General features: G+C 44.6%; 1 protein-coding gene and 1 pseudogene across 3 annotated transcripts; both read right to left on the bottom strand.

The window, feature by feature from the left end:
• Nucleotides 1-3,462: 3,462 nt before the first annotated feature.
• On the bottom strand, nt 3,463-4,715 carry LOC130834079 (3-hydroxyisobutyrate dehydrogenase, mitochondrial-like; annotated as a pseudogene).
• Nucleotides 4,716-11,158: 6,443 nt separating this feature from the next.
• AMHR2 (anti-Mullerian hormone receptor type 2) lies at nt 11,159-19,472 on the bottom strand. Of its 3 annotated transcripts, XM_057704252.1 has the most exons (13): nt 19,424-19,472; nt 18,942-19,124; nt 18,536-18,727; nt 18,153-18,233; nt 17,874-17,998; nt 17,534-17,764; nt 16,082-16,196; nt 15,766-15,938; nt 15,425-15,572; nt 15,122-15,258; nt 14,030-14,235; nt 12,554-12,622; nt 11,159-11,319 (listed from the first exon to the last, which is right to left on the bottom strand). In XM_057704252.1, the coding sequence occupies exons 1-12, from the start codon at nt 19,470-19,472 to the stop codon at nt 12,601-12,603; spliced, it is 1,662 nt and encodes a 553-aa protein (XP_057560235.1). In that variant the 3' UTR covers nt 11,159-11,319; nt 12,554-12,600. The 3 variants fall into 3 exon arrangements, with proteins under 3 accessions (XP_057560235.1, XP_057560237.1, XP_057560236.1); XM_057704253.1 differs by lacking the exons at nt 11,159-11,319; nt 12,554-12,622; nt 14,030-14,235 and having other exon boundaries at nt 15,118-15,254; XM_057704254.1 differs by lacking the exons at nt 11,159-11,319; nt 12,554-12,622; nt 15,122-15,258; nt 15,425-15,572 and having other exon boundaries at nt 14,026-14,235.
• Between the last annotated feature and the right edge of the window lie 6,464 nt (nt 19,473-25,936).

Genomic DNA, 25,936 nt, shown 5'->3' on the forward strand with positions numbered 1-25,936 from the left:
CTAAATCTCACCCCAAGCCTCCATACTGCCACCGCCCTCTTAGCCCCCAGAGGAAATAAAGAGACATTCTTGGGGGAAATAGATTTCTAATCTCTCCTAGGATTCTCCATCTCAATTGCATAGCTCCGCCATCTGTCAAATTGCATAAACCGGAAACCAGGAAGGTCCATCCTGATGGCTCTCTCTTTCCTTCACTTTCCCCCCACCCCCATCTCCCTCCAACATCAGGAATGGTCTGTTTTGTTTCCCAAATAAATCTGGAATCCCTACACCTCTCTCCATCGTCACTGCTCCCAGCCTACCATCGTCTCTCAGCTGGATTGCTGCAGTGGTCTCAGATTTTTTTAATAGCACAATTAACAAGCTTGATTTAATAAATATATAGAGAACTATCCACCAAAATAAAACAGACTTACCCTTCTTAAGCATACATAAAACATTTTAAAAAATTGGTCTCAACTCATATAATTCAAATTTCAGAGAATTCTATAATTCTTTGACCACAGTGTAAAATATAAACACAAATGAACCCGAGCAGGACACTGCGGGGCAATCACGGGTACAAAAGCCTTTCCTTGGTCCCCTTTTCTTGTTTGTAGGAGAAAGGGTTCAGCCTCCTAGACCTTCCCTGAATTCCAAAGGGAAGATTCAAACAGTTGCTAATTAGGGAAGGGAGGAAATGCAGAAACAAAAGAGGAAGAGTCAAGAAACAATAGTGCAACCAAGGAAGACCCAACGCAGCCATAAATTAAAAAAATAATAATGACAAGTAAAAACAAAAAACATAAAAGAAACAACAGAGCAGCAATAAAGCAGGGTCCTGGTTTCTCCTAAAGGTGAGAGAGGCTGGGACCTGGGCCCCTTTGCTGCAGTGCTGCAATGCTTGCACCTGGACACACCTCTCCTCGAGTAACAAAATACAAAGAAATTGTACGGGACTAAAAATAACGTGCATGCGCAGTTGGAGCAAATTCTGCACAAACGATACAAAGAGACCAAGAAATCCAACTGCCACTTTTGAAGAGCCTAGAGCAAACGCAGGTTACTGTGCGTGCCCCCTGCACACAACACCACCTAAGAGGTGGGCAAACCACCTAAGCCATCCCTCCAGCTAGAACCCTGGACAAACCCCTACACTCACCGCATATTAGGAACAAGTTCACCCCTCTTCAAGGAGCAAGCCAGCAAGGAAAACTGTTGTTTGTTCTCACTCCCCACTGCTGCAGCAGGGACCCCAACAAAGACTTGCCTGAATTTTTGTCTAGCCTCTGATCAATTTCTACTGATTAAGTAGGCCAAGAACCCTGGTCGGTAACAAAGGGATATACATAACAATATATTTCTGAGTTATTCTGCGGGAACTAGCAGACCCATCCAGTTGGAGGATGGTAACTTCCTGCTAGGCACAAGATTTCTAGAATACCATCTAATTATCTCACCACCAACCAATCAGAAGAAAGTCACATGCCCTTCAGGTCTCGCCCCAAATTTTGTCTAGAAAAACTCTTCCCTAAAAACCACCGAAAGTTTGGGTTTTTTGAGCACAAGCCACTAGTTCTCCTTCCTCGGCCCTGCAATAAACCTTCCTCTGCTCCAAACTCCAACATTCTGGTTTGTTTGGCCTCACTGTGCATCAGGCACATGAGGTTATGTGCATTTGGCAACACAAAGTTAAGAAAAACAAAGGTCTCTCAAATAGCTGTGAGTCAAAGAATAAAACATGATGGAAATTAAATACTTTTAACTAAACCAGAATGAAAATATTACATCCCAAGTTTGTGAGCTACAAAAAATATGACATAGATAAATTTTATACTGTTTGTCATCTTGAAATAAAATTTTTGATAGATTTTTAATTAAAAATTTTTGTTATATATATTTTATTGAAATACAGTTGATATACAATATTGTGTTTTACATAACCATTGTACATTTTGATATATTTTTATATCAGGCTTGTCCTAAATATTTGAGATGAATTGGGACTTTTTTTAAAGACAATTTATATCTAAGTTATTTCTTCCTTGGAAGATCATTGAATCTGAAAAAAATTATTGATGTGTCTGTATGGGCATAATGCCTCTTAGAATTTAAATATCTAAAACTATTTCTTTTTTAAAGCAGCTTTATTGAACTATAGTTCGTATACCATACAATTCACCCATTTAAAGGGTACAGTTCAATCGTTTTTAGAATTTTCTGAGCTTGTGCAACCATCACCATTACCTAATTTTCGAACATTTTTTGTCCCCTTAAAATAATTCCACACCCCATTAGTAGTGAATCCTCATTCTTCTCCCTACCTCTCCCCTAATCCACCCAAGCCCTAAGCAATCACTAATCAACGTTTCCTCTGTAAATTTTCCTATTCTAAATATTTCATACAAATGGAAAATTGTACAGCATGTGGCCTATTGCATTGACTGGCTTCTTTCACTTAGCATAATATTTTCAAGGTTCATCCATGTTGCAGTATGAATCAGTACTTCATTCCTTTTTATGAAGGAAATACTGAATAATATGCCACTGTTTGGATATACCACATTTAGTTTATCCATTCATCAGTTGATGGACATTTGAAATGTTTTTATGATTTTGCCTTTTATATATATATATCACTGCTACAAATATTCATGTACAAGTTTGTGCATGAATGTGCAAATGCGTGACCATATGTTTTCTTTTTTTACTGTCAACATAGACACTTGAATTCAAAATGATATGGTTATATTTAGAATAATATAATAATTATCTAAAGTACATATCATCCTTGGCTCTGAAACAGTTCTAAAGGTGTCATTCTTTTGAAGTCAAAAAATATGTAGTAAGAATGTACAAGGAAACAAAAATATAAAAAAGTTTGCTGAGTATTGGGAATTGTTACAAGAGGGACACACCAAGATAAATATAACAGAGTCCAAATTATATAACATGCAGCAAGGCGTTCTCTTGCTTTATCAGCTCCTAGAAAATAAATCGGTAACCTCAGTAATGCAAGAACACTACCACTTGGTTAAAAGGACAAACTTTCTGAGGGACACAGGTAGTAATTCACTATACTTCCCCTTTCTTGAACTCCTTTCTTCACACCAATTTCTTTTCTGTCCCCTAAAACATGTTTTATCCTGTTGAAAAAAGATGCGGTTTTATTCGTAAATTGGAGTAAATAATATCCTGATTGAAATATTCAAAGATTTAGTTAAAGATGTTTAGGGATCAAATTTTTGAAAAAGGTCAGTCAGCTAGTTAACAGGGACCATCAGCGGCTTACAGAAAAGAAAAATTCAGATATTATGTTTGGTAAATAGATTAAAAAAAAGAATAAGCAGTTAAAAATGGGTGAAAACTCCCAGGGTTTACTGTGATCAAAAGCAGACAGACCCATTTACTTGCGGAGTGAGTTATAAGGAGCTTCCAAGACAGAGTTTGGTTTCCAACAGCATCCACTGCCAAAGGGCAAACTCAGAATGTCTCCTCCTCTCATAGAAACTGGAACATGGATGAGCAGCCTTTCTTTGAGTAGCCCTTTGAGTACATCATCCTGGAAAACTAATGGGCTTGACTGCTCAGCAGGATTGGGCTCTTTGTGCTCACAGAGGAGTCTTGTGCTAATCTCAGATCCTTAGCCACGAGTGGTGTTGTTCTGAATTCACCTTGATAGTTATTAGACAAGGGAACTCCATCAATCACCCCAGGTATGGGATTTTAAGTATCACTTGATCAGCGCTGCGCTGAGCTCACAAGTAGGATTTTAGCCAATAGTTTTGGGTGAAGCCCGAACCTATTTCCTAGATTCATAGCATCAGCAGTTCAAATCATAGCAATAGCTAACAGCATGTTGTAGCAGATCCTCACAGCCTGCCCCATCCAAGAGCTCCACAATACACTGCATTGAAGCCCTTCCACCCCAGCAACCTCTGGGAAGCAGCAAACTGGTCTGTGACCCCTCCTACCATAAACGTTAGATTCCCAAACTGAGCAGCTCCCACACCACCAGAAACCGTGAAAACTGAAATGAAAATTGCTCCCATTTTCTCAGCTTCTTTGGCCAATTCTTTCGAAACTGTAGGATCAACAGTACCGGAGTCTATCAACAGTGAGCCTTTCTACATTTTTTGGCATTCCATTTTCTCCAGAATAAGCTTCTATTGCATTGATACTGGTGGGCAACATTGTAATAATTCCATCAGCTTTTTCTGCTACATCTGCTGGGAAAGACTCTACATCTTCACCTGCATCTAGAAATTCTTTGCATGTATCAGGGTACACATCATAAATAACAAGCAGATAGCCATGTTTCATGAGATTTTTTTTGCCATTGGTTGCTCCATTTGCCTAGTCCAATGAATCCAGCTGGAATCTTAGAAGCCATTTTTTTTAAGATTTTTTTTTTTGACGTTGACCACTTTTTTTCTGCCTTTATTGAATTTGTTACAATATTGCTTCTGTTTTAGGTTTTGTTTTTTTACTGTGAGGCATGTGGGATCTTAGCTCCCTGACCAGGGACTCAACCTGTACCCCCTACATTGGAAGGCAAAGTCTTAACCACTGGACTCCAGGGAAGTCCCTGGAATCTTAGAAGCCATTGACCTAGAACACACCGTTGTAAGGCTGGCCCCTGCCAGCGGCACCAGTAGGGAGGCCTGAGGCCCTCCACAGAGCTCTAAGGAGGCTGCCTTGCTTTCCTGGCTCACCCACTGACTGCAAGTGTGCATGGGGTGTATGGGGATGCGTGCATCTACCTGCTCTAGTGGGTATTTACTTAACAGAGGAATTGCTAGGTCATGTGGTAACTCTATGTTTAACTTTTTTGAGGAACTGCCAGACTACTTTCCAACATAGCCACACCATTTTATATGTCCACCAGCAATGTATAAGGATTCCAATTTCCCCACATCTGCATCAACACTTGTTACTGTCTGTCTTTATTGGTATAGCCATTCTAGTGGGTGTGAAGTGGTGTCTCATTAACTGTTCTGTCAGCATCCACTCTGACCCTCTTCCAATTCATTCTCCACATTGCAACCTCGGAAACTGTTTTCTAAAGCCAACTCTGACATCACCCTACTGCTTAAAATTTTTCAATGGCTTTGTGTTATCCTTAAGACAAAGGTCGAAACTATTTTAACATGTATGTATTCATTTTTGTTGAATAGGTAATATGTTCACATGCTTTAAAAACCAAAAAGGACCAAGAGATATAAAGTGAAAAGTCTCCCTCCCATTCTTATTCTCCATCTACCCAGCCTCCCCCAACCCACATAACCACATAATTGGTTTCTTATATATTCTTTCATAGTTTCTTCATTACAATCAAGCAAATACTGATATAAATTTATATCCCCTCTTTTAAATATACAAACAGCAAACTATGCAGAATTTAATTTGCACCCCACTCCCTCACTTAATATATCATGGAGATGTTTCCATATCATACAGGGTGTGTCCTCAGTTTTTTTCACAACTGCATTTTATTCTATTATTGACTATAGTCAATTTAACCAGTCAATAGATATTTGTGTTATTTTCAATCTTCTGCTGCAAAAAAAAATGCTGCAATAAATTTGACAAATATGTCATTTTACATTTTTTTAGTTTTTATAAATATTGATGAATTAGGCTCCATAGAGGTTATATTTATTTACATCCTCACCAGCAATATGTGAGTGTTTGTTTCCTCCAACTTGTCCAACAAAAAAATACTCAAAATCTTATTATTGCAATGTCTGCAGTGGTCTGACCCTGCTACCTCTCTGGTCTCCTCTCATCCTGCTCACCCCTGGCTTTCTGCTTTTCAGCCCTGAGGCTTCTTTCATCCCTCTAGAAGATCTTGGTTCCTTTGGCAGAAGGGCCTTTGCACTTGCTGGCCCCGCAGCCTGAAATGCTCTCCCCATCTCGCTCCACTTGCCTAATTAATTCATCAGCTCTCGGCTCCAGGATCCCTTCTTCAGGGAAGCCTTCTTGACACCCTAGTCAGGTAAAGCTCCTTTGTTGTAGCCTCTGGAGGAATCTTGCCTTTCCTTTAGCACACCTATCTCAGTTTATAATTATACATGAATCAGTAATTACTTAATGTTAGCTTCTTAGATTAGACTGTAAGCTTCTCGAAAGGAAGGACACAGCACTTAACAGTTCACACAGTGCCTGGTACATAGTAGGGTGTCAATTAATAAACTGTTAAATAAATAACCACAGGAATGAATGAATGAATGAACAAATGGACAAAAAGGAATAGAGCATGGTGGTTCTGGACTTAGTCAGACAGGCCCGGATTCACATCCTAACTTTGTCACTTATTGTGTGACCTTAAATAAGTTATTTAACCTCTTGGACCATCAATTCCCTCATTTGTAAAACAATGGCAATGGTACCTACCTCATAGGGTTGTGATAAGATAATCGTGTATCTGTCACATAATAAGCATTTATCATATGCTAACATGTATTATTATCATGATTCTCACTAATATTAAGAACTTTTACTGTTAGACTAGGATGATTTTAACCTCCCTGAAGGACCCTCATAGGTTGCCAGCAGCCTCCATACCTCTTTTCACCTACCTGCTAGTTGGGAAATTCTTCTTCAGATTTAAATTCAGATTTTTACATTATTTATTTATTTATTTATTTATTTATTTTTGGTCATGCCGAGCGGCTTGTGGGATCCCAACCAGGAATCAAACTCAAGTTCCCTGCAGTGGACACACAGAATCCTAACCACTGGACTGCCAGGGAATTCCCTAAACTTAGATTATTTAAAAAGCATTTTAAAGCTCATTTCACTCATTCATTAAATCATTAATGATTTACCATGCTTCTGTCATTCATTCATTCAACAAATATTTTTCAAGCTAGCCAGGCAGTGCTCTAAGCAGTGGGAATACAGGGAAAACACAGAGAAAAAAATCCTTGCCTTCATGGAGGTAATATCTTGGTGGGAGAGGCAGAATATAAATAAATATACAAAAAAATGCCAAATAGTGATGTGTACCATGGAAAAATTAGTTGAAGTAAGGGGAGGAGCTGTGGTGCCAGTATTTACAGATCCTTGTAAGCCATGGAAAAGAGTTTAGATTTTATTCTAAGTGTGAAGAGAAGCCTCTGGAGGGTTATTACCAGGGGAATTACATGATCTGATTTTCATTAAAAAAAAAAATCATTCTGTAAACCAACGTTCATAGAAGCATTATTCATAACAGCCCAAAGATGGAAACAACCCAAATGTCCATCAGCAGATGAATGGATAAAAAAATGTGGTATATACATACAATGGAATAGTATTCAGCCTTAAAAAGGAAGGAGATTCTGACACATGCTACAATATGAATGAACCTTGAAGATATTATGTTAAGTGAATTGTCAGGCACAAAAAGACAAATACCATGTGACTCCACTTATATGAAGTACCTAGAGTAGTTAAATTCATAGTGACAGAAGGTAATTAGCAAGGACTGGAGGCAGTGGGGAGTGGAGGTTTATTGTTTAACGGGTACAGAATTTCAGTTTAGAAAGATGAAAACATTCTGGAGGACAATGGTTACAGTCGCACAACAATGTGAATGTACTTCATGCCACTGTATTGTATGCTTAAAAATGGTTAAAATGGTAAAATAATATTAATAGTAATTATTATTATTATTATTCTGGCTACTATGTGGTGAAAGAACAAAATAGGCAGAGATGATGAAAGTGGGAAACAGGGGACCCAGTTAGGAAGCTACTGCTGTCCTTGAAGAGAGGAATGTTGGTGGCTTGGATGGAAGTTGTAGAGATGATCAGGAGGGGTCAGACTGTGGGTATTTTTCTTTTTTAATTGAATATAGTTGACTTACCAGGTTTTTTTTTTTTTTTTTTTTAAGGAAGAGCTTAGCAGATTCAGACTGGATGTAGAGGTGAAAGAAATAGAGAAATCAAGGTTGAACCCAAGAATATTGAGCAACTAGGAAACAATTGTGTCATTTACTGAAATAAAGAAGATGGGGGAGGAGCACATGTGAATACTTTTGGACAAGGTTAAGTTTAGGATGCCTATCAGATATCCAAGTGGAAATGTTGAGAAGGCAGTTAGTTGGATTTGGCAGTCTAGAGCTCAAGAAGAGGTCTTGTCTGAAGAGAAAAAAATCGAGAGTTATCAAGGTATCTAAAGGAGCCAGATAAGGTCAACTAGGGGGCAGGGGTAGCCAGAGTAGAAAAGAGGGTCCAGCACTTGGCCTCTGGCCTGCCAATATTTAGAAATGAGCAAGAGAAGAGGAATAAGCAAAGGATAGAGAAAAGATACAGATTTTCCCCTTCTCCAGTGAGGAAGTGGAAAAGCAGAGGAAAGTGTGAAGAAAGGATTAAAGGAGAAAGCTATCAAATGTTCAAATGCTGCTGATAAATTATGTAGGATGCAGACTGAGAATTGGCCATTGGATTTTGCAAGAGTAATGAACTTTTTAAGAGTGGTTTTAATTACATTCTAGGAATGAAATTTTGCCAGCAACAAATTGAGGAGAGAATGAAACACGAGAAGGAAGAAGCAGCAAATAAAAACAATTCTTCCCAAGAGTGTTGGTAAACAAGGAAGCAGAGAAATGGAACAGTCATCATAAGAGGATGGCGGAGGGGGAGGGGAAGAGAAAGAGAAAGAGGATGGGCAGTCCAGGAAGGGCTTTTTAAGATGGGAGAGTTTAAAGCATGTTTGTGAAGTAATAGGAATAATCCAATAAAGAGAAAAAATGATTTTTCTGGAGAAAGAAGGGATAACTGAAGGAGCAAAGTTCCTAAATGACCAGGAAGAGAGGGGTTCAAGTTTATAGGAGGAGACATTGACCCTAGACAGGACAGTTCACTTAGTACAATGTAGTAGTTGAGAAAAGGACCTCTTGTTACCTGAAAACTGGGTTCACCTCTTGGTAGGTATCAAGCAAAAAGACACAACCTAGCCAAAGAAGAAGGAAGGATTTATTGCTTGCAGCAAGTAAGGAGAACACTGGGAATCTGTCCCAAAGCAGTGTTTCCCTGAACAGCAAAACTGGGGAAGTTTTAAGCAAAGGGTACATGCATATTCATGAAGCGGCTTAAGCAGAGGAGAATTCAGCATAGAAGTGGGGCAAAGGTTGAGAGAGCCCAAGATTTAGGTGACTGTAGTCATGAGGGTCAGAAAATGTCAACATCATCATTTCATTCTCCGCCTTGGTGGGAGCCTGCAGAATTCAAAGACATGTATCAGATTGTTATTTATACCCCTTGAGGAGGAACTAGGACTCTGTTTTATCCCTGAGCTATTGTTTCTTGACTGCTTTTCCTTCTTTGTTCCTGCATTCCCTCACTTCTCTTAAGATCATTAAATACCGAGACCTGTTCAAGGACAAGCACTGTGGCCAGGCTTAGATCACAAAATGGCTTAGGGCAAAAATCGCTTCTCTTGTGTCAAGAAAGCCATGCTTGGTTTTCTTTCTTTGGGGACCCCCTACCCTATCTGCTTACACTCTGAATCCAGACTACTTCCTTTGTAAACTTGGACAAGGTAATAAAAAAAAAAACTCCCATGTTTCTGTTTCCCCATCTATAAAGTGAGGGATAATAATAATACCTAACTCATAGTGAGGATTAAATGGCTTAATACATGCAGGACTCAGAACACTGCTGGACATATAATACGCCCTATACTATATGTGTTAGCTATTGCTATTGTTATAGGAGGGAAATCAGACTGTACAGATCCAGATGCAAACGTATTAGTAGATTTAATGGTGGGAAAATGTGACTCTGCTAATTGTTCCTGATTTTTTTTTTTAATTCAGGGAAATAAGAAGCAAGATTATCAGTTGATAGTGAGGTGGAGGGAGAAGATTAGAAATAGTCGTCTCAGAAAGTGGGCAAGCAAATTAACTAGGGAACTGTATTAGGATTGCTGGGCAGTACAGAGGGTTGACTTGAGGTTTGTGGGCCACACATGTAAAGGGAGGCCTGTCAGCACAGGTGGTGGTTTCCTCCAGTTAAATTCCAATGCTTGGGTACAGCTGTGAAATAAGAGAAGAACTGAATTTAATTTGGGTTAAGGTTTGCCTGGAAAATACAAGAAAGGGAAAAGGAAAGACAGGCAAGGCTGTTGAGGGTGGAGCAATTATGGTGATAGACCAAGGAAAATAAACTGAGTGAGGAAGGATAGACATAAGGGGTGTGATGAATAGTGAAAAAGCGGCAGGGTCAATGGATTGGATGTGCCAATGGAGGCTCTCTAGAGTAAGTGAACTGAAAAGGCAGGAGTTGGTACCCAAAGAATGGAATGCTTGAAACAGATCTTAGTGGCTGAAGTGGTGAAGGAAAATCTTGTTGGAAGGAAAAAGGTCAAGATGAAAGGATTAAGTAGATTATCTACATAGTGACTTAAGTCACTAAGAATGATGATAAAAGTAGTAGTGAAAAGCAAAAGACTTTGAACCAGATGCTAAATGTTCAACAAATACATAAGAGTGACCAGGAGGCCTGTAAACAACCACAACAAGGGGAAGTAACAAGTCATGCGGTCTGATGGTACATATTTCAGAGCAGCTTGGGTTTTTGAAGGAGGAAGATAGAGAAATGGTCTGGAAGCAGCAACAGACAAAAGGAAAATATTTACCTTCCTCCAGCATATGTGAAAGAAAAAACAGCTACCACTCTAGGAAAAGTAAGGTTCATATTAATGGGTGGGGGACAGAAAAGGGGATATTCAGAGAAGAGGTTGAAGATATGGAAGATTTTGTGGTTATTTTCCTAGACATGAGGAAGGCACTATAGAAATGCAAAGCAGCGTGAGACACCTGTCGCTTGCTTTCTAAGAACTTTAGGTAGGGGACTTCCCTGGTGGCACAGTGGTTAAGAATCTGCCTGCCAATGCAGGGAACACAGGTTTGATCCCACATGCCACGGAGCAACTAAGCCCGTGTGCCACAGCTACAGAGCCTGCACTCTAGAGCCCTTGAGCTACAACTATTGAGTCCGTGTGCCACAACTACTGAAGCTCTAGAGCCCATGCTCCACAACAAGAGAAGCCACCACAATGAGAAGCCTACGTATTTCAATGAAGAACAGCCCCCCTCACTGCAAATAAAGCCCACGCACAGCAAAAAAGACCCAATGCAGTCAATAAATAAACAAATTAATTAAAAAAAAAAGAACTTTAGGTAGGCAGGCCTATGGCAGGTAGGTGAAGGCATAAAACTATGGCCCAGGCCAAAAAGAAAAAAAAAAAAAAAAAAAAGGGACTTCCCTTGACTGCTTAAGACTCCATGTTCTCGGTGCAGGGGATGTAGGTTCCATCCCTTGGCCAGGAACTAAGATCCCTCATGCCACACTGCCAAAAGAAAAAAAAGAGAAATGACATATTTCAAGTTCCACCCTAGTTAGTGGCAGATCCAGGTCAGGAACCCAGGACTCTCTTAGGCTGTGTGCCGAGTCCTGAACTGGGTGCTATAACAAAGCCAGAAGGAGTATAAACTATGTTCCTCCACACTCACTATGCTTCCCATTACAGTATAGGTGAGAATATGATGCCCACAAATGAAATAACTTCAGCAAACAACATATCAACAAGTACAAAATATGCTACAAGTCGTGTCCATCAGTGCCAAAGGGAGGTGCTGTAAAGTTACGTATGGTGTTTCAAAGAATATTTTCTGGTGATAGTAAATTTGTTTATGTATTTTTCCTAGATCCTACAAGTAATTCATAAGAATTAAAGAAAATCTGGAAAACACAGAAAAGTGGAAAGAAAAAGCAAACTAATTTTGAGGTCCCATCACCCAAACAGAATCACTAATTGTTAATGTTTTGGAATATTTCCATTTAGTCTTTTTTTTTCTAGGCATAGACTTTTTATTATTTGTTTTTATTTTTTAAAAATTATTTATTTATTTATTTATTTGGCTGCACTGGGTCTTAGTTGCAGCATGCTGGATCTTCGCTGTGCTTTCGTTGCGGGGCGCGGTACATGGGATTCTCTCTAGTTGGGGTGTGCAGGCTCTCTAGTTGTGGCTCGAGCTCTAGAGTGCCTGGGCTTAGTTGCCCTGAGGCATGTGGGATCCCTGGTCTGGGAAGATCCCACATGCTGTGGAGCAACTAAGCTGGTATGCCACAACTACTGAGCCCACGCACCACAACTACTGAAGCCTGTGCGCCTAGAGCCCGTGCTCTGCAACAAGAGAAGCCACCGCAATGAGAAACCTGTGCACCACAACAAAGAATAGCCCCCGCTCGCCACAGCTAGAGAAAGCCTGTGCGCAGCAACAAAGACCCAACGCAGCCAAAAATAAATAAATAATAAAATAAATCCTTAAAAAATAAAATTAAATGAAAAATTTAAAATTAAAAAAAAAGATTACTCAGAGACTGCTGTTTAACCTAGATTAGGGGGTAAAAATAGATGGCCAAGGGGCAACTGCAGTAGCTGAGACTTGCCAGACCTCGGAGGAAGGAAAGGGGGGCGGTGCCACAAACAGGCCCTGCCCTTGTAACCTCAGTAGGACTCAAGAATTGACTGGATATGGGTGGGACAAGCTGGGGCCACAGGAGGGGACAAAAACACCTACCTGGTTGGCATCCTCTAGGACAGAGAGTAACTTTGCGCCCTTGAGAGTCAGGAACTGGGGAAGGCAGACCTGTCGGTGAGGGGAAGGCAGGAACCTGGATTTTGATGTGTTCAGTTTCAGCTGGTGGCTGCCTAACTGAGTGATGATGTCTTGTGGAGAATTCAAGATCTGCATCTGAAGGGAGGTCACGTCTCAAGGCCTGAGAGTGGAGGGCTCTCCAGAGGCTAATCCTGGAACTCCAAAACAGTCAAGCTAGAAGGGGCTAGAGAGCATCTCCACGCTCAGTCACAACTGGGCATTTACAGAATGTCCACTAAGGCCAGGTGCTACACAGGACCTGTCGCCTCTTCTTTTTCACCCTGAATCAACCCTGTATGCAGCATAGGTGTCTTTATCCATACTTCACGCATGATAAAATGGGGATTTCTAGGGTTAAGTAACTTGCCCAAGGGCATAGAGCTGGTTGCTCACTGTGCAGGAAGCAATCCTCTTGCAGTGACGTCAAAGCCCTCCCATTGCTCTTCTAGGGTTAGAGCAGGCCTCCAGACCCTTTATTTGGCAGATAAGAAACCTGAGGCCTAGAAAGAGGAAGTAACTCAGGTAGTTAGAAACTGAGCTAGGGCTGTAAGCCAGGTACCTACAAGTGGGCTGACTTTGAGGGGCACCCAGTGTTAAAGAGGCCTGGGGTGGAAAAGAAAAGCCCATAGAGAAAACCCAAAAAAAGAAACAAAGGAAGAACTCAGCAGAGCTCACAAGGTCTTACCTATCGCTCTCTGCACCACCTCTTCTCTCCCCACACCCTACCCTTTTGCTATTCAGATTCCTTGCAGTTTCTTACCGCACCACATGACAGTACAGCTCACTGGACCAGGAATGCCCTACTGCCCCAATACTCCTGGAAAACTCCTGCTCTTCAAGACCCCACTCAAGCATCCTGTGCTCTGTGAGGCCTTCCCACTCAAGCCTCAGGAGACGACACTCCCCCAGGACACTGTATGGGACGCCAACAAAATGAGCTGTGGGTCTCCGAGCACTTTCAGAGAGCGATTTGATTGTTCTCATCCTTCTCCCAGTGCATAGTATGAGATCCCACCAAGTAAAGGCTTATGGAAGAGAGGGAAAAGAAGAGAGACAAGAGGAGTGCAGGATCACAGGAAGGGAGGAAGGCCCCAGGACCAGGATGCGGAGTCAGGAAAGCTGACTTTATCTTCTTCCTGTGCACACCCATTCCCAGTCCCTGATCAGAAGCGGTGGACTGGATGCCCACAGAAGGACCCACCCAAGCACTCGGCAAGTAGGGCAAGCAGTGGTGAGGCAGAGCAGACAGCCATCTGATCACTGTATTTATGTTTCCATGCACACAGATGCCACATAAACTGCATGTTTACACATGAGAAGTAGTACAGGCAGGTTGAGGATTTCTGGAACAAGGGCCCTGCTCAATACCGAAGTGGCAGATACGCAGCTGAAACCTACGAGGGAGAATGGCAGGCGGGAGGAGTGGAGGGACAGTCTTCTGGGCAGAGAGGCGGGCAGCCATGTGGACAGCCCTCTGGGGAAGGGTGGGCCTCCTGGGGCCAGGCTAGGGAAGCCAGGCGCTGCTGCACACACTCAGCTGTCAGCCGTGCTTCTGGGTCAGCATCCCAGCAGTCCTCCAGGAGCTCTCTCAGGCCACCGGGGTCCTGGGAAGAATAAGCAGCAGGCAGGATTCACCCCAGGATCCTGAGTGGCCCCCAGGTTAAAAGGTATCCTTCATGGCCCTGTTTTCAAGACTCTTCTTCTATCCTTCCTGGAGCCTCCTTCCTCCCCTTCACGGAAATCCAGCCCTTTGCACCTTGTTCCCTATGAAACAAGTTCTCTCCAAAGAGTCCACCTTTTTCTCTGAAGAGTTAATTCAAGTTAATTAATGGCTTAACATGCTGATGGGAAATTACTCTTCTTCCTCTCAGGCAACCAGGGTCTTCTGCAAACAATGCCTGGGCCTTCATTATCTAACCCAGCAGACAGTTGTGCAGTGGAAACTTCAAATCAGGTAGCAGGGGAAGGGGCTTCCTGTTAGGAAACTATTTTCCTCAGAAACCCTGAAGTTTCACTATTAGGCCACTGTTTTGACCCTTTATACTTAGTTCTGGCTTTTATTGGGTCATGGCAGAAACACAAATGTGTAGTACAGCGTGAGGAGTTATTGGATTAAATGTTGGGCTCCAGTGTACTAGGAGAGGAGCCATCTTGGGCACAGAGCTCATGGCAGAAGCAAAGCCAAGGAGGGCTTCCTGGAGGAAGGAACTAAGGAATAGGGCAAAATGACAATGGAGAGAAGAGGGACAGAAAAGGCAAGACTGAGCCAGAGGAAAGGGTGTGTCTCAGGAATGGGCTGTGTGAGACTTATGGTGGAAAGGGGAGTGAACTGAGGTACAGAGCAAGTTTGTCCAGCTCCAGCTGAACATGAGCCAGGAGTGGTGGGAGGTGAGAGGGAATAACAGTAGGTGGGCTGGTCCTGTGAACAAGTCCTTGAAGCCTGTGCCCAGACTCTCCAGGTCCCCAGCCCACCAGCCTATGGCCTCTTACTGTGGCGAAGCAGCACCAGGTGGATGGGATGTGAGGGCGCCTTCTCTCCTCCACTGCCAAGGTCCACAGCTCACAGGTGGTGGGGGTACTACCCAGTTCTGCCTCATAGGCCAGTTGGAAGGGTGGTGGTCTGCTGTCTGGGAAAAGGCACATGGGGCTAGGTGTCAGCTAGCCTGAGGGGTGCCCTCTAGTGGAAAGGCCAAGAGGGAGAAGGGTAGAGCTTCCTAGGTCAGGAGGTAGGTGGGTCTAGAGTGGCTGGGTGGGGCATGGGGGGAGGGAGGCCACTGTCACACCTATCCTTACCAGATCGCAAATCCAGGCAGCGGCTCAGGATCTCCCACAGGAGCAGAGCCAGAGAATAAACATCGGCTCGCCGGAGGGCTGTGCCCCAGTCCTGTAGGTCCAGACTCTTGTCCAAGAGCTCTGGTGCCATGTACCTCTGCGTGCCAGCCTGGACAGCAAGGCATGGAGGGCCAAGAATTGTCTCCATGGCAACCCTCACCACAACAATCGTCCGTGCAACAACCCCCCAACTAGACTCAGCAACATCCCATATGCTATAGGTGCTGCTGCACTCTTGCCACATCTCCATCAGCACAGCCACCACCACCATCCTGGGCCTCACCCTTAGCCAGAGTACTGACCTCCATGATGGCAGCTGGGCCTCGGGGTTGAGTAGCAGCCCAGGTTGGGGGCTGGGCGAGGCCAGGGAGCACCAAGGCGAGGCCCAGGTCTCCAATGGCACATGACCCATCGTCCCGAATGAGCACATTCTGGCTGCTCAGATCTCGGTGGGCGATACCTGGTTTATATTGGCCTGTGGGAGAAGCCACGTTGAAGAGGGTATGGATCGTCTTCCTTTCTCTTTTTGACCCACTCCTTCCCCTCCAAGCTAGGGGAAAATCAGAAACAGCAGGGTGACTCCTGACTCCCAAGGCTTCCTGCCCCCAGCTCACCCACCATCCCGCCAACGTTCCTCATGGAGAAATGCCAGGCCCTGCGCCAGGGACAGTGCCATCCGCAGGGAACTTCCCCAGTCACTGGTGTACTGGGTCAAGTAGTGGCACAGGGAGCCCTGGGGAGAAGGAGAGAGAAGAGGGGGACATACAAAGCTGGAGGTGGCTGAGGCACCCCAGGGAGCAGAGATCACTTGACAGACATGCCCCTGCATCTCCTGACAGACTTATGCATGGACACACCCAGGGCAAGGCAGCAGGTAGTGGAGGAGTGAGGACGTGCATCAGCTGTTTTGACAGGAGAAATAGTAGCTCTAGTTCAAGTGTCCCGAGCACTACTGTGTGCCAGGCCTCCTGCAGCCCTCACTACAGCCCTGGAAGGTAGGTACTCCTGTCACCACTATTTTACAGATGAGGAGCTTGCTGGAAATCCCTGGGCAAGGGAGCAGTAGAGCTTGCCCCCCAGCAGTCTGACTCCAGCATCACTCACATTTTACTGCCTCACAGCACTTGGGATAAAGACAGACACGGAAGAGGCAGAGCAGGTTAGGCAGGGGCCCCCCCGCATGAACCACCTGGCCTGAGCTGGCACCCTGCAGCAGCGCGGCGACGGGGGACGGGGAGACCCGTTCGGTAGGAAAGCAACCAGCGGGGACTAACTGGGGATTGGAGGGAAAGAAACAATGGAGTCCCTCATTCTACAAACATCATCCAGCACCTTTGGTGTGCAAGGAAAATTAAACAAACAAACCAACACAAAAAGCAGTGGTTTTTGAGCTGTGCAGTGAGGTACATGGTCAGAGAAGGGACTTTACAGAATTCAAGGCTTCAGAGGTGGAGGAACTGCAGGTGTTGATGACGTCCCAAGTCCTTAGCAGGCCCCCAAGGCCGGTGTGGCCTGGCGCCTGCCCGCCTGGTCCTCACCAGCCTTTGTGCTCATGACCCTGCTTCTGAGTCACGCCTCCTTATTCTTCTCTAATAGTACCTTTGCTTTCAGCACTCAACACACTCTTTACACTTCTTTTTGTGTTTGCTTGATCCATTTCTGTCTCCCCTACTACTCTATAAAATCTGGAGCAGCAGGGACTGGGTATGTTTTTCCCAGCACAAGGAAGTGTGACATGTAGTTCATAAATGTTAGTTGAATGACTAGATGAATGAGTTTGGATGGCTATGCCTTGGAGGTATCTCTTTAACAATGGTTTTCCTTAAGGTTGGGAATATGAATTGTTTTAATTTCTCCCTTTTCTTGTCTCTATATTGTAAGTCAAAAATATTAGTACGTACTGCTTATAATAACAAAAAGAAAACCAATAAAAATAATTTTTAACGTTCTAGAGAAAAGAAAAGAATAAGCATGGACAAGGCCTGGCTGCTATCCAGCACCTGCCCCCCCCCCCCGCCCCCGCTTCCCACACACAGGCAAACACACACACATACATTCCTCAGTCCTCACCTTGGGGTGCAGTTCCAGTACCAGCAGGGGTCCACAGGACAGGGGACCAGGGCCGCCCCTGCTGGCAGTGATAAAGCGGACAACGTGGTCATGCTGTAGGCCTGGAAGCTCGTACAGTGCTCTCTCAGCCTGGAACTGGGCCACAGCCCTCAGGGGGAAGGCCTTGATGGCGACTAGCTTGCCTTGCAGCTGCCCAGCCCACACCACTGCATGACCTCCTTCCCGGATTACCTGGTGGGGACACGGTGCTGGATGTGGGCCTCAGCTGGTAGCAGGGCCAGGTTTCCCCAAACAGCACACCCTCTGGGAGTGCCTAGAGGACCCCTCCCTCCCTGGCCACCTGGGAGAAGCAGAGCTCCGGCAGCTCGGGCAGCTCGGCACTCCAGTCCCTGCCTGAGTCTGGCTCTGGCTCTGGCTCTGGCTCTGGCCCACCTTGCACTCGGCAGGCCTTCCGTTGTAGCAGCGCTGGGGCAGAGAAGAGCCTTAGGGTCAGGCGCACAGGCATGGCGACTGGGAAGGGAGCTTTGTGGGAGGTGATGTGGGTCAGGGGAGCCGGGAGAGGGTCGGGGCGCTGGGGTAGTGTCTTGCGGGCACAGGGAGAGGTGGGGCAGATTAGTACCCAAGACGACGCTGCCCAGCAGCAGCAGCAGCAGCAGCAGGAACAGCCCCAGCAGCCCTAGCGCCATCCAGATGAACTCGCCTGGACATTAAAGCAAGAACGCAGGCTGGAGGAGCCCTGCCCCAAATCTTGCTCTCTGCTCCTCTCCCTCTCCTCGGAGAACTTGCTTCTTTACCCACCCCCACTCTGGTCACAAGCCCCCTTATCTCCCAGTCACCAGGGCAACTAATTTCTCAAGGCCAGGAGGAGGGAAGCTGCGGGGGGGGGGGGGGGGGGGGGGAGGGGGCGGGGACGGGGAGTAGGGTGAGAACGGGCCCTGGTTCTACCTCTCATTCTAACCTGGGCCCCAGCCCCAACCTGGCTCCAGCGCCCTGGGTGGCTACCTGGGATGGCCTGGGGACCCTGGGAACCAGGTGTCCCAGGGCTCCCCAGAGGAGGCAGATGGCTGTAATTGGCATTGCAGAAATCAGTGCCACAGGAGCAGGTGAAGAGAGTAGAGCTGAGGGTAGGATGGGCTCGGGGGCTCGGGTCACAGTGGGGGGACTCACAGCCTGGCTCATCACTGTCTCGGCATCCTGATGGGGTGGGATTGGGAGAAAGGGGGAGAAAGAGAGTGTATGAATGAACATAACAGGGTCTGGGAACACGGAGGGTGTCCCTTCCATCTCTCATGAGCTTTTCTTTCCCTCCACACATTCCATTTCTCCTCCTCTCCTCAGCTGCCACCCCCACCCAGGATGTGCCTCTCTCCCACCCTGGCTATCCCTTGCCATGTGCTGTGCCATTCACCTTGCATCTCCACCTGTGCCTGGTCTTGGGTCAGGTTCCAGATCCCAAAGCAGCAGCGGCTGTAGAGGCAGCGGATAACCCTGGGGGGCCCTGGTCCTGCATCTAGCAGCTTCCCCAGATTCTTTGCGCTACCCCGCACTCCAGGGGCCTCAAAGAACACACAGGTCCGCCTGCTTGGGGGTGCTGTGGCCCAGGGTAAGGACAGGGAAGGGTTCAAGATGAGAGTGAATGCAGGGGCAAAAACAGCAACCATAGGAGAGATGAAATATGTTTTATATCCCAGGGCCAGCCTGGTAAAGCCACAGGAGGAAACAGGGTCAGCAGAGGCCTGGAACCTGATCCCCACCAAGGGGACACACAGCTGTACACTTCACCCTCACTCGCCCACCCCATCACCACTCTTCCAAAGGGGTGGCTGCTTCAAGTGCCCCCTCCCTGAATGGGTAGGTGGAAAGACCCTGCTCCTCCCTGTAGACACTTACCTTGCACAGCTGTGGGAAGAAGTGCCCAAAGCCCCAGAATCCCCAGCATCACACAGCAGGAGGGGGGTAGCATGAGCCAGCAGAGCTGCCCCTGGCCAGAGCTTCCTTCAGATACAGGGCACTATGGGGCTTCTGATCCTTCAGTCCCCAACTCCGCCCCTCCCTCTTCCCAGTCTCTGTGGGGGAGACGGCTGCTGTGGGGGAGAGGATGCGTGTGGGGAAAAGCAGGGAGAGTGAGGGAGGAGCAGAGAACCAATCTCATATCCTCCTCTCCTCAGCCATCTCCTCTTTTCTCTGTGAAGTGGGAGGAGGGGTCCTTAGAGGTCCTGCTGGGAACCCAGTGATGCCTAATTTCAAACCTCTGCCCTTTGCTGACCCTAGGAAAAATGCTGGATCCTGTCAGCCCTTCCCAGGCTGGAAACCAAAGTGAAGTCAAGTGCTCAGAACTATTCAGCTGTGCCCAAGGGCCCTTCTAGCCCTTATTTTCTGGGCTCAGATCTGCAGTTCCCTGGGCACAGAGAAGCTTTACAGCCCATCCTAGAGTTGACCTCATTTTCCAAACTCAAGAGTCAGAAAAGCAGTTGTATAAAATTACTGAGTTTTTTTTTTTTTAAATCACATTGAATATAGGTATCATGGTAAATTTTATGTTATCAAAATTTTTTAAAAATCACATTGAGTCACACACTAAACAAATCACCATTATTGAAAAGGTAACAAATTTTTATTGAGCACCTACATGCTAGGGCACAGCTAGGGTTATGAAGTTTACAATCATCTCATCTAATTCTCCCATTGAGCTATTTATTATTATCTTCACTTTTTAGGTAATAAAGCTGAGTTTAGGTAACTTGCCCAAGGTCACTCTGCTAGGAAACAGCAGAGCTAGGATTTGGACTTGTATGTCTGACTCTAAAGCCTAGACCCTGCTCTTTGCGTTTATGCCATGATGCCTGTAAGAAAATACAAAATTCAGCAATAAAAAATATTTCCATTTAACACATTATTCGAATATTTGAATATGTATTGAGAAAATGTACATCAATACCTGTCAGCAGATCACCAACTAGAAAAAGATAGTACAGTTCAAACTATCACCACCAGAGGTCAGCAGACATGGGAGTAACTGGGGACATAGTGAGGGTGCAGAAAGGGCCTCCTCTGATGAGTAATATCCATAGTACATCTCCAATATCTATTAAGCTGCAGGAACTGTAAAATGTGAAGGGAGGGCACAGAGTGTGTAGAGGGAATGTCAGCATGGAGATGGAAGGAGAGAGGTCTATAGATTTTGCTGCAGTCGAGAGACAGGAGGAGTCCAACTCCACCAGATTACAGCCCAGAATAAGGAAACTACAGAGCAGCTGTCTCCCATGAGAACTGGAGCCAGTGACCAGTTCCCTGTTTTCCTAGCCTTCTGTTTCCCTAGTGGCTGCCTGGAAACCCTTTCTGGGAATGGTCTGACTTAGGTCAGGGATGAGGGCCTGAATACTCTCTGATTCTGGAGCCTTTCTCCCGGGGAGCCTACACAAGAGGGTAAAATCTCCAGTGGTGTGAAGCAGCAGCTAGAGGAATGACCAGGGTTTAGAGGCTGATGGATAGCTAGCTGCTCATCCCTACTTGGGCCCTTTTGGGAGTCCAGTGAGGTGGAATGTTGTACTTAGTTACAACTATCTTTCTTCACCAGCTCCCAGACAAATAAGCCCGGGACTGAGGGGAGGAGTTGAAGGTAAAATAGCTTCTTGTGTCAGAAGTGTCTCAGGAGACTCTCCTCCAGAGTAGAGCGAGGTAAGGATCAGGCAGGAAGGCAGTCTCCTCACCCAAAGCCTTGGATAACTACTCTATCTTGAGAGGAACTATACATGCTCTGGGCAGTCAGAGTTTATGGAGTTCAGATGGTGAGAGAGGGGTAAGGATTTGAGAGCTGGGGGATTAGGAAGGTCCTGAGAAAGAACTTCAGCAGTGGCCCAATAATTTACCTTTGACCCCACTGAAGAAAAGGCTAAAGTGAGTTGTTTATTCATTCAACTCAGAAAATATTAGGTCCTAGTCTTACAAAGGTATTTCATTAAGTGCTGGACCTACAAAGGTACATGTGATTCCTGCCCTCCAGGAACTCAAAGTGTAGAAAGGCAGGAAACTGTATCAATAAGCAACCAGAAACCAGTATCAAGCTAGGGGTATGAACAAGGAGCTATATAAGCAGGATGATCAAATAAGCTAATTCGGTTCAGGGCATAGAAGACAAGGGAAAAGAGGTGCCCAGAGGTTTCACAGAGAAAGCGTTATTTAAATTGTCTAAAGGTAAACACTGAAAACAAACAAAATGAGGGTGATTATTATAGGCCAAGGGAACAGCAAGAATAAAGGCAAAAAGTATAAAGGTAAGAACACAAAGTGTGTGTGTTGGGGCTGGGCGTGGGGGGCGGGTAGACTGAGCAGGAGGAAGGGGTATGAGATATGAAGCAGAATATCATGACTAGCGATAGACTGGAACCAGATTGGAAAGGTTAGGCTTTTCCTAAAAGCAAAGGATTTCAGGCAGGGAGGGGTCTGGTGGCAATGTGGAAGATGGATGACTGAGGCTCAGGAAGACAAGAAGAAGGGAGATCAGTTACAAGACCTAAGCAGTAGCCAGGGTGAGTACTAGCACAGCAGAAATAAAAATAAAAGAGGGAATTGCCTGGTGGTCCAGTGGTTAGGACTCTGTGCTTTCACTGCTGTGGGCTGGGGTTCAATCCCTGCTCAGGAAACTAAGATCTGCACTGTAAGCTGCGCTGCGTGGCCAAAAAAACCCAACCAATCAACCAACCAACAAAAACAAAAACAAAACCCCACAACCACCACCCCCCAAAATAAATAAAGAGGGAAAAAATTGAGATACAGTGTATTGGTAATATTGACAGAATTGATAATCAAATAAATGTTGGTAGATGAAAGGCAGAATTAAAAGATGATTCTGAGGTTTCAAGTATAAGTGATCAAGGGGATAGTAATACTGTTAAGTGAGGTGAGGGACACAAAGGATTATTTTTGTTTCTTACATGTTGAGTTTGAGTTACCTGTGGGATATCTAGATGAAAATGTCCACTAAGCTGGCTGCCAGGCTGAGGAAAAAAAGTGAGGGATTTTGATTTGGGAGTCACAAACATGTATGTAATAGCTAAAGAATAGATGCAATTTGTTTAGGGGTGAAAGGACCCAGGATGGGGAATATCAGTATTTCAAGGACAGAGGAAGAAGTGGCTATGAGGAAACTAAAACAAATAGAAAAGTTGAAGGAAAACCAAAAGTGCATCAGTTTCATACTCCTGTGGGAAGAAAGCACTAAGACACACATTGCTGCAAAGAGGTCTAAGAGGCTAAGGACCGAAAGACCACTGGAGCAGGCAATGAGGATGCTGGTATTGATAAGAAACATTTGGTAAACAATGGGTGCTTAACAAAGTGGACTGAGAGGTGAATAAAAGAGAAAAATTAAATGTAAACTACTTTCACTAACTTTGGAAATGGAAAGAATTAAATCAGCAGCTTGAAGAGGAAGCAGAGGTTTTTCAAAATGGGGGGGGGGGGGGGCAGGGAGGCAGATGCTCATAGGCTGACAAAAGGGAACCCAGGAGAGACTGGAGATAAAAGAAGGCAATACTATTGAAACAAAGAACAAAAAGAAGTCAAAGAAAACAAAGTTGAGAGCACAAGTGGCAACACTGACCTTGCAAAAGAAAAGTTATTTCTCTCCTAAGAAGAGAGAAGGGGGTAAATTAGTATTGGTGAATACATAGATGCTTGTCAGAGAGAAGAGAGGGAAGTTTGAGGAAACTGATGCTTCCATTTTCTTTATGAAATAGAAAGCAAATCATCCACTGAAAAATGGGGTCAGGATTGGGAAACTTGCAATTAACAGTGTATCTCACTCACCAGACTATGAAGTACGATAGCAGGGCCTGTCTTATTTCATTTTTTATCCTCCATTTAGCACACAGGGCTCGATAAATGTTTACTGACTGAATAGTTGACACAACTATTACAGGCCCACTTAAGCTTCCAAAGCCAAAAACTACCTCCCCCGCCAAAAAAACCCTCCAGTAAAGTCAAATACTAAAATGTTATATTGCTAATGGCTACATAAGGAAATCAAACAGCTGAGTGATTGACAAAGCTGACACAGGGAGTCAAATGAGCAAAATAATCAAGAATGCTGATAGCTACAGTATAAACAATCAAGAATTCTTGGATAGGCAGGAAGGGAAGTAAAGGCATAGGTTGATGGGAAATGGGAAAAGCTGTCAGAAAAACTTCAATTTCAGTTTCAAGGGGCCATAATCCAAATTCAATCATTTTAGACACAGGCTGGCATTAACTGAACATAAAACACATTGGAGCTAGATTTTGGTTTCTGAATACCAACCTCCAATAAAAAGAACAAAGGCTTCTTGGAGAAATGCTGATATAGGGATGGGGCAGGGAAAATACAATACGAGCCTGAAGCATCTTGTGTATCAGAAAGTAAGAAAGTGCTCAAAAAAATAATAGGATCTAGACATACCAAAGGGACACAGACGTCAACTTGAAAACATTCCCAATGTCCAAAGCTGGGACACTTTGAGCCACAAAAGTAATGTATAATTGGATTTTAACAACCCACCTATAAAGTAAGTGTTACCTCAGTACATGCTCATTTAACTTAATGGAGAAGAGACAGTTTCCTCACAGAAGTTTAATTCCCACCAACCCCAGTAAGGGTGAGCTATACTTCCAAAGAATAGGGAGAGAAATGAGAAACCAGGCAAACACCACCTTACCCAGATGATGAAGGTTTTATCATCAGTAATGTCACATGGTTATCACATACCCCTTGATAGGATGTGATGAGAAGGGCATTTCACCTGTGTGGTATCTTTTTCCCCCAAAAACCTGTAAGCTCAGTCTAATAACGAGGAAAAATCAGACAAATTCAGACTGGGGGATATTCTACAGGACATGGCCAGTACTCCCAAAGACTGTCAAGGTCATGAAAAACAAGATTAAGAAACTGTCACAAAGAAGACTAGGGAGACACATCAACTAAATGCAACGCGCTATCCTGCACTAGACCCTGGAACAGAAAAAGGACATCAATGGATGAAGCCCATAAAGCCTGGGATTTAGCTAAAGTAATGTACCAGTGTCAGTTTCTTAATTTTGACAATGTACCATGACAATACTAACAATGGAGAAAACTGGGGAAGGTGCATATAGAAACCCTCTGTACTATCTTTGCAACTTTCTTTTGAATTTAAAAGTATTTCAAAATAAAAAGCTAATTAAAAAAAAAGTTGGAGCTGCCCCCATTCCTCTGGGTCCTCCACATTTCTGCATAGTTGTGGCACACTGATCTCATCATGAAATTGTTTAGCTGGGAGTTAAGTGTAGGACAACTGCACTGATTAACATGTATGTAACAACAGCGTAGCTGGAAACCCTTGTTGGGTTTAGTATATGAAGTTATAACCATATTCTCCCCATTCCCAACCCTCTCAACACACCAGAGACATGGCTTTTTATTAAAAAAAAACTTTTTTTTAATTGGTTTACAAAGGAGCTACAGACTACATTGAACTAATCTTTGTACAAAAAGGCAAAAAAAAAAAAAAAAAAAAAAAAGCCCCAAAACACCCAGAGACAAAAGGCAGGGGGAGAGACAAGAAAGAAGATACAAAAGAGCAGGAAGAAACTAAGACAAGAGATTAGCATCATACATACACAAGATCAAGGGGAAAAAAGAGCAAGAAAGATGAGAGCATTTAAAAGTATTTCCCCACACAGCCCCAGTGATAATTGGATTGGAACCAACAATAAACACAGTATGAGATTATTTAGAGGTTTAAAAAGGCAACAGCGGTATGGAGACTGGTTATTGCCAGCGTTAAGAGAGAAACTTGTTTTAGGCACCAGAGACTGGAGCACTGCCCCTCCCTCCCAGAGGACACACTCGGGAAAGGAAGCAGGCCCTGGCGCAGCTGCCATTGGTGTGTGCAGAATGGGTCTCCTCAGGTCAATCTCAGCATATTTTCCCCAACTTTCCCCCAAATCTTTGTGCCCTAGACTCCACGTGAGAGCTATGGGATGCCACTGGGAGAAAGGGGTGATCAGAAATATGAAGACTTGCCCTTGTGCACACTGTTCAAGAGCAGCTGCTGGAAAAGTGGGGGGCTGGGTAGAGAAGCCCATTCCTCTGTGGAGAAGGCACAGTGTAATTCCTGATGGGGAAGAAAGAGGAAACCACACACCCCAGGAGAGGTATCAGCAAGGGCCTCACCATGGGCAGCCTCAGCTTCACGCCATTTGTTGCGATCCCCACCCCCTCCCCGATACTGAAGGGAGCTGAGGGACAGGTCGCCATGCCTCTTCTTGCTCAGCAGGGACAAGGAAGGCTGGGGTGGTTTGATAGTGAGGAAAGGAGAAAATAGGACAAAATACTCATTTCCCTCAAATGAACATTATGGAGGAAACCTTTTTTGGGCTTGGGGAAGT

Source organism: Hippopotamus amphibius, chromosome 12 (assembly GCF_030028045.1).
Source record: "Hippopotamus amphibius kiboko isolate mHipAmp2 chromosome 12, mHipAmp2.hap2, whole genome shotgun sequence".
NCBI classification, from domain to species: Eukaryota; Metazoa; Chordata; class Mammalia; order Artiodactyla; family Hippopotamidae; genus Hippopotamus; species Hippopotamus amphibius.